This window comes from Bombus vosnesenskii, unplaced genomic scaffold (assembly GCF_011952255.1).
Source record: "Bombus vosnesenskii isolate JDL3184/JDL3185 unplaced genomic scaffold, Bvos_JDL3184-5_v1.1 scf7180000013913, whole genome shotgun sequence".
Taxonomy (NCBI): domain Eukaryota; kingdom Metazoa; phylum Arthropoda; class Insecta; order Hymenoptera; family Apidae; genus Bombus; species Bombus vosnesenskii.
In genome coordinates this window covers 395,206-409,177 of record NW_022883279.1, presented here as the reverse complement: position 1 = coordinate 409,177, position 13,972 = coordinate 395,206, and the positions used below count along the sequence as shown (strand labels likewise).

At 27.3% G+C, this 13,972-nt stretch overlaps 2 protein-coding genes and 1 long non-coding RNA gene across 6 annotated transcripts; 2 read left to right on the top strand and 1 right to left on the bottom strand.

The window, feature by feature from the left end:
• The first annotated feature begins 641 nt into the window (after nt 1–641).
• LOC117239301 (RAD50-interacting protein 1) lies at nt 642–4,759 on the top strand. The gene is made up of 12 exons (XM_033504793.1): nt 642–972; nt 1,093–1,331; nt 1,397–1,570; nt 1,639–1,773; nt 1,868–2,129; nt 2,218–2,443; nt 2,580–2,745; nt 2,919–3,084; nt 3,158–3,378; nt 3,895–4,060; nt 4,140–4,273; nt 4,561–4,759. The coding sequence occupies exons 1-12, from the start codon at nt 844–846 to the stop codon at nt 4,742–4,744; spliced, it is 2,202 nt and encodes a 733-aa protein (XP_033360684.1). The 5' UTR covers nt 642–843; the 3' UTR covers nt 4,745–4,759.
• A 122-nt stretch (nt 4,760–4,881) lies between these two features.
• LOC117239299 (WD repeat-containing protein 81) lies at nt 4,882–13,947 on the bottom strand. 4 transcript variants are annotated; one of them, XM_033504789.1, is made up of 24 exons: nt 13,750–13,881; nt 13,408–13,645; nt 12,909–13,065; nt 12,550–12,805; nt 12,304–12,466; nt 11,802–12,215; nt 11,518–11,718; nt 11,283–11,428; nt 11,017–11,204; nt 10,359–10,939; nt 9,718–10,139; nt 9,238–9,531; nt 8,754–8,914; nt 8,004–8,678; nt 7,748–7,923; nt 7,593–7,665; nt 7,385–7,469; nt 7,135–7,264; nt 6,886–7,057; nt 6,367–6,776; nt 5,652–5,945; nt 5,433–5,582; nt 5,258–5,364; nt 4,882–5,164 (listed from the first exon to the last, which is right to left on the bottom strand). In XM_033504789.1, the coding sequence occupies exons 2-24, from the start codon at nt 13,621–13,623 to the stop codon at nt 4,933–4,935; spliced, it is 5,703 nt and encodes a 1,900-aa protein (XP_033360680.1). In that variant the 5' UTR covers nt 13,624–13,645; nt 13,750–13,881; the 3' UTR covers nt 4,882–4,932. The 4 variants fall into 4 exon arrangements, with proteins under 4 accessions (XP_033360680.1, XP_033360679.1, XP_033360678.1 ...); XM_033504787.1 differs by having other exon boundaries at nt 4,933–5,164; nt 7,385–7,665; nt 13,820–13,947; XM_033504786.1 differs by having other exon boundaries at nt 4,933–5,164; nt 7,385–7,665.
• Nucleotides 5,559–5,975, top strand: LOC117239303. Its single transcript, XR_004494409.1, has 2 exons — nt 5,559–5,700; nt 5,768–5,975. It is a non-coding gene; the product is annotated as an uncharacterized LOC117239303 (long non-coding RNA).
• Nucleotides 13,948–13,972: the final 25 nt, after the last annotated feature.

The window sequence follows — 13,972 nt, the reverse complement described above, 5'->3', positions numbered from 1 at the left end:
ATGTAAATTTGAGTATGTTGTATAAAATAAAACCATTTTCATGAGATAGAAAAAGTGAAATAATTGGTTCCCTAAAAAAACTATTCATTTCCCAATGGAAGATAAATGGAAGAAAATGATATAACAATTCTTTCAAAAATTCATGATACGAAGAGAAATTATTAAAAACCCAAAAGCAATGATCGATTACAATTATATCAGAAGTAAATTAAACATATCATAATATTTGCAAAATTATGAAATAGTCAAAAAACATGGAAAAACTTTTATTACAAAATATTTAATATATTTATTAAATTAAACAATCTGGAACAATCTGGAACAGTCTGGAAGAAAAAGCTTTAACTTCTACCAAATTCTATATATATGCATACATATGTACGTATAATATCATGTACATCATACATTACATAAAGACAAATTTTTATTGCAATACAATATTTTTGACAATTCAATAATAGATTTTATTTTATGTAAATAAAATGTTATAACCTATAAATATATATATACATATGTATACAAATGATGTTTTACAAGTTTAGAAATAATAACATCAAATATTTAAAACATAGCAAACTGAAATGTTTGCACTTATTAAATAATATTTTTGAATAGCTTCGATTGTTAAATAAAAGCATGACATTAATTATGAATTAAAATAACAATTAACTCGAAGTAAATGAAAACAATAAAACTGTGAAAAATTGCTATGAATTGTTCTAAATCATAATCGGTATAGTAGCGTATTTAAATACACGTATATATGTCACAAAATTAAGTATCATAACCTTAAACTGTCAAACTTTTAAAGTACATATTGTAGAATATTTACAGTGTAACATTATGGTTGATACAAAGGAAACAATTATACAAAAATTTAATATGGAATTAGGAAATGATCTGAAAGGGCTTAATAAAATATATGAATTTCACCAATCCCTTAATGCACAGAAAAATGAAATTGAAAAGTCGGTATGTATTTAAAAATATATTATTATTTTAGGACTTTGCCAAAAATAATATATATTTTTACATGTCTTCGCAAACATAGTGCAAAAGATGTTTTCAGTTATTGGTCTTTTAAATTTTTAGTTATCAATGGCATCGACTGAAGCTCCGTCAAAAGTAAAGGCAGTTATAGAAAGTGTTGAAAAAATTAGTGTTGAATTTCAACAATTGGAAGAAAATTCTGCAGAGTTCAGAGGTAACATACAGGAAATAATGCAAGAAAATGATAAAAGTTTTGAAATGCAAAAAATTATTGACGTTATAAGTTATTTGGATAAATCTTTATCATATCTAAATTTCATAAAATATGTTGAAAATATTAGGTAAATTATTATTCAACTATTTATATTTTACAATTATTTAAAACTTTAAAAGATTATGATTTTAGTGATGAAATACAAGTATCTCTGACAAATGGTGATGACGAATCAACTATTTCATTATATGCGGACCTTACAAATATTAGTTGTCAACTACGATCATCAAATTGTCATTATCTCCAAAATTATGTCAAAGAAACTCTTCACTTTTGGCATAACCTTATAAAGGATAAATTGTCCAAGTATGCAATATGTATATATGTATTTACGTATGTATATGTGATTAATTATACATAATAATAATTTTCAGAGAATATAATGATATACTAAAAACATTAAAGTGGCCCTTTTGTGGCAGTAATGCAAATACATTACATACTCCTATGCCAGAAACATTAATAAAATTTAAAATACTTACAGAATATTTATTGCACTTACAATTACCGTATCCTTAGAAAGCATAAATTTTATTTTCGTATTTTATTAAGTTTATCTATGTTATTGGAATAGATATATTTCATCTTTGACTAAATGTATAGAGAAGAATCTGCAAAGTCTGTGGTAACATCAGTTTTATTAACTGATTTTACTCCTGTGAGTTTACCAATTTCATTGCTAGTACGGCCACTTAGACAAAGATTTATATATCATTTCACAGGTTCTAAGTTAACAAATCGGCAAGATAAACCTGAATGGTTCTTTACTCAAATATTAACTTGGATTAAAGATCATGTTCAGTGGGTCCAGAAAAATGTACAACCTGCTGCAAATTCAATAGGTCTCAATTATATAGATATGAAGGTAATATACAATTGAATATGCATTGTTTTTATTGTTATTTACACATTGAAACATAGAATAAAATTTTGTATATATTCTGTCGTGATAGGTCGAGTTCATGCGAGCTTTAATACAATTAGCAGTTGAAAAACTACATTCTGAATTATCGATAGTGCAGTACGATGATGCCTTATTTGCTCATTTGGTTGATGAAGCTTTAGGTTTTGAACGGGAATTGAGAGAGACGTTATTTTATCCTTCAACTCAACCAGCTACTGTTTTTGTACTTACACAAGCTCATATTTTTGTAAAGTGGATTAACATGGAAAAAAAATGTAATGTTATAAAATGTTTTTTTATTATTTTTTATTTAAGCAATCATTTATTTAATATATTATAATTTCATATGAAATGTTAAATTAATTTTTTATTAAAATGGTTTTAAACATTTTATTCGTATTATATTATCAGATGCAACCGAAAAAATGGATGCCATTTTGAGTTCAAATACAGCTTGGGACAAATTACCAAGCTCCGATACTGATGATATGAAAGTAACTGAATGTGCAGATGCTTTTTTAACACTTCTCACGACAATTTCTGATAGGTATAAGCATTTACCTCAACCAGGGCACAGGTAAGTGGATAATATATACGATCATTTATACAATAAAATTATATTGTGCAATTATATATATACATATATAAGTACATACTTGAAAAGTATCTTGAATATCTTGAAAAATGTTTCGGACAAAAGCTATTGACATAAAATTTTTGAACATGTACATGAATTTTTTATTTTTGCAGGTTACAGTTTCTTGAACTACAATTAGAATTAATTGATGACTGGAGAGTAAGATTGCTTCAATTATTACATGAAAATTATGAAGATCCTTTAACATCTCTTATGCCATGTATTCTTAATACATTACATTATGTGGCAACTGTTTTAGAAGAATGGGGTGTAACAGTAGTAAGTATTTTATATATAAAATACATGTTTCAGAGAGATATTTTTTATATATTATCTAATTTCTTATTTCTAGCATTTTTTGCAATTATACTTCTTCAAGCAACAGTTTGAAACAGTTGAAACTGCTACATTGAAAGGAAATGATATTACTACAAACGTAGGAGAAGTTGAAGGTTCTGTATTTGATGAAGCTGTTGCTCTCTTAAGAAGATTAGAAAAGAAATTAATAAATGAAATTAGTGATTCTGTATCTTTAGATGTAAAAGCAAAAAGCAGACCATATAGAACAGATAAGTACGGATGTTCAATACCAAATTTATTTATATATTATTATGTATGTAAAAATAACAGTTTAATATTTACGTATGAAGTGAAAAAATGTTCATTGTAGAGAAGTTTAGGATTTTAATAATCGCATATTTTTTTTATATTGACACTAAATCTTTTACTCTGAATTTTTTAAATTTAGATTTGGTAAGAAAATTGCTTTTTAATTATTATGTCTTTTACATTATAATGTTAAATGTTAATAATTATTAACAATAATGGAACATTAAATATGAAAGTAAGAATAATGTAATGAAGACAAGTAACACATTTTTCTAAAGTATAGTTTTAAATAAGTTAACTATTTATTATAGTAACAGATAAAGTTCTTTTTTAACATTATTTTGTATCATGTTAATTTTTTAAATATTTGTATATAAACGTACATAAATATTAAGTATTTCATTATGTATAATTACATATACAAAGTTACATATAGAGTTTCTAGGAATATAAAATTAATTTGGATCATATTTTCTACAGATGGTTTGCAATGCAGTCTACTAAAGAAATTGTTTCTTTGTCTGTGACACCAAGTGGCTATTCCATGTTTCAAGAATTAGCAACACAACTTAATCTGTTGCACAACACACTTGCTTTGCCACTATTTCAGCAAGCTTGGAAAACTTTAGCTTCACAATTCGATCAAGTTAGATATAAATTATGAAATTATTTTAAAAACTAACGTTATATTAAGTATTTATACAAATAGATATTTTTTATTGCAGTTTATTTTAGAAGAAGTTGTTCTAGTAAATCATTTTAACATGGGTGGAGCTGAACAATTACAATATGACATTTTCAGAAACTTGTTTCCATTATTTGGCCTATATATTAGTGAACCAGAATCATATTTTCCTTTGTAAGTAACAGATAATTATGATATTATCTATAGAGAGGAAAGGGGGGGAGTGAGAGAGAAAGAGAGGGAGAGCATGAAATATCTGAATATGCAAATTTCTTTTGAAAACATTTTAATTCTTTAATACTTAAATCTGACAAATTACAAATTTATTGCACTATACTGTTTATTTTATTAGCATAAGGAATTTGTATATTTTGTTTCAAACATACCTTCTTTCCTTACACTATGTAGTATACATATATGTTTAATATTCTGTATATTTAATTGTCCAAATAATATTTCAGGATTAAAGAAGCATGCATTCTATTAAATATCATGTTAGGTTCAGCGATGTTACTTGTTGAAGCTCTGAACAATGAGGACGAACTTGCTGGACGCGAGATACTAGCAGATCTTGGTATCTATAAAATGTCCCCTGAACTTGCTTTAAAAGTAATTGGAACAAGGACAGATATAACCTATGTATAAAATTTTTTCCTTATGCTATGTCATAAAAAATGAAATTATTTAATTTTGTATATAGTATACTACATCCTTTTTAAAAATGATGAATAGACATTAATGCTTTAATTAAATTTGTAAAATTGTATATTTAAATTATTAAATTTATGTATATATATTAATTTATATTTAAAGGTCATATGTATATATAGTATTTAACAAATTAATGTTATTCCACCATTATCTGCTCCTAATAGCAATAATCTATTAAGAGGGAGAACCGCCATTGTCGTAAGGAGACCTTTGAAAGTATCAGACTTTAATTTTGATGATGAAAATGAAGCTGTTGTTTCTATGGATGTGTAAACTCCTATCCGATTTGCAGTTGTTCCTATAACTAATTCTTGTTCATACGTAGTCATGCAATGAACTGGTTCTGTGGAGCCCCTAAAAATTAAAAATATAAAATTTATTTCTTTATTCAAATATATTTAAAACGACAACTTTGATCATGTAATAAAAGATAACATCTTATTTTACTTCATATGAAATTTTAGTTTCCCATCTAGTGCACTCCATACAGCAATAGTTTCATCTAGTGAAGAACTAATTAATGTAGTTTCATTAATTGCCTCTAATTGTAATATCTGAAAGAAGAGCAATTAAGTATTTCTATACTGAATATTTTTATGATCATGTTTTAGAAATAACACACTTCACATTCATGGCCTTTCCAAGATGCAATAATAAGTCCAGTACGAATATCTAAAATTGTTAAAAAACCTGATGCTTGACCCAATGCTACCCAATAACCACTAGGTGCTACTGCAATACATCGAATCAAACCTGTTGGATTTACAGATACCTGAAGAAAAAGGAAATAATTATTTTATTAAATAACTTATAATGGCATACTTAATATGATAATACTTACTTTCATTTCATTGACATACTGAAATGTTCTACAATCAATAACTCTCAGAGTAATATCAGTTGTACCCACAAGTAAAGTTGTACATGGGGGAGGACTTGCAGCTAGTGTATTTACAGGGACTGGACGTGAGCTTTCTGGACATCCAAGAAGGGAACCCATAAAAGGATCCCAGCAATGAATTGTGCCATCACAGGTAACTACATATCGTAAAGATTCTAGGAATGTAAGGGCAAGGATCGACTTTTTATGTCCAGTATAAGTATACTGACAGGATGTGACAGTGTTTCCATCCCCCTATTGATAAAATATGCTACTTAAGTGTAAGCTCTTTTTATATATATAAAATATATGTCTCTATATCTATTAATATAAGATTTTTATATTGAATACCACTAATATTCTATTATTATATTTTCTACATTAACTGATATAATCTTATTACTTTAATTTCCTTTGTTTTTATTTATTTTCTTTTTTTTTTAATTTCTTTTATTATGAAAGATTTCTCTGCCTGTTTGTCTTTCTGTTGGCATTATTCCAAAGTCATAGTACAAACAGAAAGAAAATGATTTCTAATGTAAAAGTAGATTGAAAATATAGATTCTATGTTTTTAATTTACTTTCACGTAAGAAGTCACCTCTGTTTCAGATGTATCACGATTTTAGAATTACATTGCATATGTTTAGGATTGGTATAACATATGTATAATTTTACCTGACTTCTTAAACTCCATAATTTCACAGTCTTATCTCTTCCTCCACTCATAAAACTATTCTCATTATCTAACACATACAGGCATCTAATACTATTAGTATGACCGCTGAAAGTTTGGAGTTTTATTTGTTTTATATTAAATGCTGTATCTTTTTCTGATCTTCCAATTTCATGTTCCCAATATGCTAACCAATTTCCTCGTAACTGTCTTCCATTTGATAAAGAACAATTTGCTTCACGATTAGATATTATGTTTTCTGAAGTAACATAATCCCCAGCGTCATTCGTTTGCACAGCAAACCTATTTCCCACAATTGATATATTTTCAAAATTAACTGCATCTTTATTTTTTATTTCCATATTTCCTGTTACATTATAATTGTTGTATGATGTATTATACTTGTTATCATCTTTAAAAGAATTGAAAGATACATTAAATTAAAGATCTTAAGTAAAAAGATCTATAAAAACTGTAAAAAGAGGGAAGTAAAAATAAATGGAATATAATATAGAATATACCAGTATTAAAAATCGTTTTTGTTTCTTGCTCATATTTATGACATAAATTGCGTATATGTTCATGATTTTTAAGTATTTGTTCCATTACTTCACTATCAATACATTTATAAAAGAGCATATATGTTTTATGAGCAAATTCTGTTGTAAATACAGCTTTTAGTTCTTCAAGTGCCTAAATATATGTTGGATATCTAATAAACCGCAGTAACTATTAAATATAAAAATTTATTAAATAATATCTTTAGTTACCTTATTCTTTTGAGTATCAGCGGCATCTATATTTTCTACAACTGGGGGAGAATAAGAATCAGCAACATCTTGATTAAAATTTGTTTGAGGTCCCAGAATATCTCTATTATCTTCATTTAAAATCTTTACACTATAAAAATACATATATCCATATATTATACTTTTATTATAGTAGAACATATGATTCTCTCATATGTTTATGTATTTGTTATGTTTAAAATAATATTAAAATATGTAATGTAATATGTACCTTATAAAGTGCTCACTTATTGTCTTTTGGTGAATCTCATCCTTAACATTTTCTGTAACATCTTGATTAAATGATTTATCAAATGCTAAAAAAAAACGTTGAATAGGTACAGCTAAATGATTTCTTGTAATGACACTACCCAATCGTAAACTAAACATAAATAAAGTTTCTAAACATTTTTCTGTCATTATCGAACGTGCGATTATACCATTGGGAAAAGTGAATCTTGTGGATGATAATATACGAACTGTAGGATACAGTATTGCTTTCACGATTGGTTCCTAAAATGGAAAATGGAAAATTGGGTATATTGTCAAATATGCACTGTTCAGTGTTAAAAAACTTGTACAGTATTTATCATACATGAAGTATATCCATCAGTACTGCGTCACTAAGATATGGCGTAATATGGTTTAAAAGGGTTAAACATGAAATAAGTCCCCCTTCTAAATTTTGTGTCAACTTTCTTTTACAAAGCGCTAGAAGTTCTACCATGTGTGCAAAATATTGCAATACTATAATTTGTTCTCCATATAAACCTATATAAATATTTAAATTAGCTTCATTTTTAGAACTTTAAGTTGGTGATTACATATATAAATTATACAAGTAAAATAACCTGCAATAGCTGCAAGGCATTCCAACACTTTATTAGCATTATGATCACCAAGTAAAACTTTCTTATTCCAGGGAATACCTTCAATAAACAAGGAAGTATCATCGGTTATTGTTAAGTTCTCTTTCCCAGTGTAACATAATGTAAGCATTCTCAATAAATTTCGTGATAAATATCGGGCAGTAAGCACGGGACCAAGTCGATGAGACAACCAGATAATAGATTCAGCACTCATTTCAGATGTTGTGCACTCATTCGATGTAGACTTTTGATAAGTGTGATCCAATTGGATATTTTCATGTTCTGCAGTGCTAGATTTATTAACATCCATTTTTAATATTGCAGAATTTTGTTCTTCAACTCCTATAGTACATGTTTCCTCAGAAGTATTAGTAGGATGGCCAAATCCACCATAAGTAAATTCATCATTAGAAGTCTTACTTCCAACATGACAACCAATATTACTAAACTCTGTCAGAGATTTACTGGAAGAATTGGATATTTTTGGTATAGGAATTGTTGGCGATTTAACAGATTTCAGTGGTGAAATTTTACTTCCCTCTTCATTTAAATCATCATTTAGATTCAAACTCAAATCAACATTTAGATCAATATCATATGTTGCACCAGAATTTAGAGATATCCAAGAACTTTCTTCTGTTTCCATTGTAAATACTTCTATAGTAAGCAAAGTACATAAAATTTTTTACAATTTTTTAGATATATGTATGTTTATTATATTTGATCGCTTACCCTCGACATCATTGTCAGCTGAATTTATATCACGTGCATAGTCACCAGTTATAGGTACAGGTGATAAAGTAATATTATGTTCTGAATCTGCAGAAAAATCCTCATCTAAAGGAGATAAAATTCCTTCTCCATCATTACATATCCCACTTAAATCACAACTCCTGTAAGAGGAAATAAACTCATCAGAAGCTATTCATATTAATGGATATATGTATACATATACGCTGGTATAGTATGTTTAGTAGAGAGTCAATTAATACACTGCTGTTAATATTAATATTAAGAATAACTTACACCGGGATGCTTTGAGTATACAAATTCTGTAATACTGGACAGTGAAAGTCTCAAGTCTAACTATATATGCATGTTGTGTATATATTGATTTAAATTAATTTCCTTTTAAAATTATGTAATTTTTGTTAGAACTATTTTACTGTAATATAATTGTTATATATTTAAAAATTTTGTATGTGATTTTTCTTACTTGAGATTGCCAGTTTTATGAATATATGTTGAAGATCCTTGCACATAATCTCTGTAGCCTCCAACTGCTTCCACAAGAGGTGCAATAAAATTTTCCAAAAATCGTCGTAAACCCAATCTTACCATAAGCTTAAGCAAGAAATTTCTATGATATAAACGCGTAGTTTTCAATTTTGCTATTAATCCTGAAGGGAGAATATCAGCATGAGCAAAATTATCTATAAAGGAACCATTTTCATATAATTTCATAATGGATAAAAGGAATGTTTGTGCAGTATCTCGAGGACCCAATGCTCTGGAAAATTACCAATTATACAATACATTAAAAAAAATAGTAAATTAAAAAAAGATTAAAATATTATAAATATCAAATATATCAAAGAAAGCTATTTAATTTTATTATAAAGTATAATATTTTATAATGAATATTTGAACATTCATAAAAATGAACGAAAAATCTTATAATTTATAAATAACTTACTTAGCAATAGGATCAAATAAATGCCATGCAGCCAAAACAGCACTATAAGGTTCTTCCATTACTTGCTGTATATGAGGCATTATTAGCTCTAAATATGCTTCCCTTGCAACTCCAGTATGGAACAATACATGTTCTAATTCTCTTGCAATTGCTTTAACTTTACATTCACTGATCTTACAAAGGAATTTTGTTTTTGTCTTACATATAAAATCTATATCTTCTTCAGACTTCATTATAAAATTTAATTCACGAACTAAATTATTATATTCTTGTAACATTTCTACAATATTAAACAAATATTTATAATACTTGGAAAATGGAAATAAACTTCCAGAAAGTATTGGTTGTAAAAATTGATGTGCAGATGGTGGAGGTAGACCCATGTGTGTAATAGTTGGGTAACGAAAAGGCATATCAGTTACCTGAAAAATCACATAATATTATATAATTTTATTATACAATATAACTATATCTAATCTAATCAAAATATTACAAATTTATAATGTTATATATATATATATATATTAATAATCTATTAATCAACATATAATAGATTAATATAATATAGAAAGAGATGAATACATAATATAAAGTAATGTCATTAAATATTTATTATAATAATTACTTAGAGAAATACTTACTTCTATGTTATCAATATCGTAACTATTTGGTATAATATCAACTTGAAGCAATAAGGCAACAGCATTTCTTACACATTTAGGTAGACTATCAGCCGACATTTTCAAGATGTTTAAGCATGTAGCAAGTCTTTTTACAAATGATACTTTTTCAACATTCCATGTTGCTCGAAATTTATTAGACAAAAATATTTCCAAAATTAAACAACCGAGAATTTGTTGTTCCTTAATACGTCCACTAGCCACAATTTGTTTGTAATTTGTGGATGACTCATGTAACTCAAATTGCGGTTTATAAACTTGAGAGCTTACTTTATTCATAAATGCATGCATAGTTTCCACATGCAAAATAGCTGTAACAGGGTTATAATCTTTTGGAAGAATTATTGTCTGACTTGTAGATTTATCTTGTTTAGCATTGTCTTCAGTAGTGAGTAAAGAACCTCGAGAACGACTTAATAATCGACTTAAGACCAAAGGAGACGATCTCGATGTATTTATAATTGATGTTGGTAATTCTTCTTCTTCAAATCCAGAACTATGACCTTCATCATCACTAGTTCTATTCCCAGATTGATCACTTTCTATAATAAATTACTGTATTAGTTTTAGAAAGAAACAAAATTATGTCAAAAAATTGAAACTCTCATATTAGACATACTATACTTATTGACTGAGAAAGATGAGCGTAGTCGGGGTGGGATCTTACACCAATAAGGTGAAGGAATGATTTTCTGAGGATGTGGTTGTGTAAAAAGTTGAACAATTCCAGAGTTAGTTAAAGTAGTATGATTGTCAACAAGTTGCAAACAGACGTTTTTAGATTTTACTGCTGCTGAACCGGATAATCTATAATGTAAAAAAATAAATAATAATAACATTAATATATGTTATCAATCAATGTTAAAATAAACAAGCAATATTTACTTATAACCAAAAGTTAGATCTATCCAGTGATGTAATCTTTCAGAAACATGAAAACTTTCTAAAGCTTCTCTATGTCTTTCAATAAAATCTTCTGGAGATGTCGCCCATCCAGGAATTTCTAAATCTGGCAAATCTTCATGAATGGACTGTAATTTTCAAATAGTTATATACATATTATACCTAATTACATATATTATGTAAACTATATTATGTAATTTTATTAGTTTTATCTTGCCTTAAAAACTCTAGGATCAGTAAAAAATTGTGGTATACATTCATCTGGACTCCAGTCATGTAACCTTTGTATCGAGGCAGGATATTCACCTGGCACCCATTGTGATCGTACATATTTACAAAGGACAGATTTATTATAGCGACGAGAAAGATAAACGTAGTACGTGATTTCTGATAATACATCTGATACATGATGCCCCACCTGCAAATATTACGGAAATTATAATTAATTAAATAATTATTGTATCAAGTAATTTAATTGGTAAATATTGTTCATATACATACCTCAGTTGATTGTGAATCAAATGTTAAATCTAATTGTCTGTCACCTTTGTTCAATCGAAATTTAGATTTTGTCAAATCTCTCCAATTACCACCACATCTTGATGTAAAATCTGTGACCCAAGGCATTACATGATGACAACTTGGATCACCGTATCTTCTACCAGCCAAATTATTCAACGCAGTTAAATAATCGTAATTACTAATACAATTATACACCCACATTTCACACAATTTTTCAATATTTGCATTTATTCCAAATTTAAAATTTTCTTGTACTATAGAATTTGATGAAATTGTATCTAAATTCTTTTTACAGCCATTAAAATTTTTTACTTTAATTTCCTGACTAGTAGAAACTTTGAAATGTTCATTTTCAGGTTTTATATATATATTGTCACTTACTTTTGGTAACACCTAACAATAAAATCTGGGAAAGTAGTTATAATTTCAATAGAAAATTAAATTAATAAAAGATATTTATAAAAATCTTGTGAATATTAACCTGAATAGTAAAATTATCCATAAGTAATATATCACTAAGGGTAATTTCACCTAATACTAAACCCCGATCATGTAAATCTCTAGATAATTGTAATAGCTGATATATTAAAAACAATGGTTTTCCATGACTCATACTTAAAGCAGCAGGACTGTACATTACACACCTTTAAAAGCAATAAATAATTAACAGATAATCAATTACAAAATTAATAAGAAATCACAGTTGGAATATATAATATGTACTTACTCACGGAGAGAATATTCTGCAGTTTGCTCATGTAATGTTAGGAAGGCAGATGTAGTTTCAATAGCAAACAATATTGGAAGAAGATTGCAATGTATTTCGGTTGGTGTACCAGGCAACACAGATACCACTGATCCATTTTGTATTTGTACCAAAGTACAACCATACATTTTTTGCAATACTTCTTGCATAATCCATATATCGCTTACATTAGCAGTTATATTGTATTGTTCTCTATGTTCTATGCAATTCCATGGACCTGTACGTACAAATAAAAATGGACATATATATGTACATATAAAACCAAAAAAATAAATTTATTTTTCCAACATATAATTAGAGTAATTAATTGTATTACATACTGTAATACTTTTTATAACATTCTTTCCACAAATTTCTATAATTAGTTTCTGCAACATAGTGCATTAATTGTGAATATGTTAGATCTGAATGAGTATTTCCATTTATATTCCTTCCTCTTGGGAGTGGAACAGCATATTTATGCTGTTTTTCATAAATCTAGGAATTAAAATAATTATCACATATATCTCTAAAAATGTTATGGACTTTAATAATATAGATTACACAAAATACTTTTAATTATAGCTAATAATATCATAATTGAATCTAGCATATAGCAAAGTTGAATAAGAGTGTGAATAAGAAATCTATGTAAATCAATCTCATCTTGTGGCTGGCACGCAAAAATTAATAAAATATATATATATATCATAATTGCCATATTATTGTATTTATAACTTACAAAAGACAAAAAAGCTGTATAAATATTCCATCATAACTGAAAAAGTATTTAAAACAAATTAAAGAAGTTAGTGCCTTTATCTATATAAATTAACATACTCTAACATATATTCTTATCCAGTCTGGACCCAGATCTTCAAGTGTAGGATAAGCTGCAATTTCATCTTCACTTAATCGTTCGTGATTAATAAAAGAGATTGGACCTGTGTTAACTAAACTGGTTAACCAATTTTTATGAATGGTTAAACAAATTCTACCATCTATTACTTTTATATATTTTGTGGGTACCAGCAACTCTTTTGTCATTACATCCATTTTTTATCCTTATGGTTTATATCTACAAAGATAAAATTTTCCGATTTATATATTTTTTCTGTTTAAATTTTTAAGTTTAAATAAAAAGAAATGTAATGTAACACTGTTTAATCGTTAAATTCATACCGTATCTGCACTATAATAAGGCGAAAAGTTAGTTCACTAAACATCTACTACGTATGTTTATTATTTTTGCCGTTTAACGCCAAACACAGCTGATTTGTATCAAATGAACAGCTGACACTAGACGCCATATTTAGATGCAATTTTGTAATACGTAATGATTGAAATCAAAGCTGAAATGTATTCAAAAATAACTTTCTATGCAGCGCGATTCTTTTTCTATTAA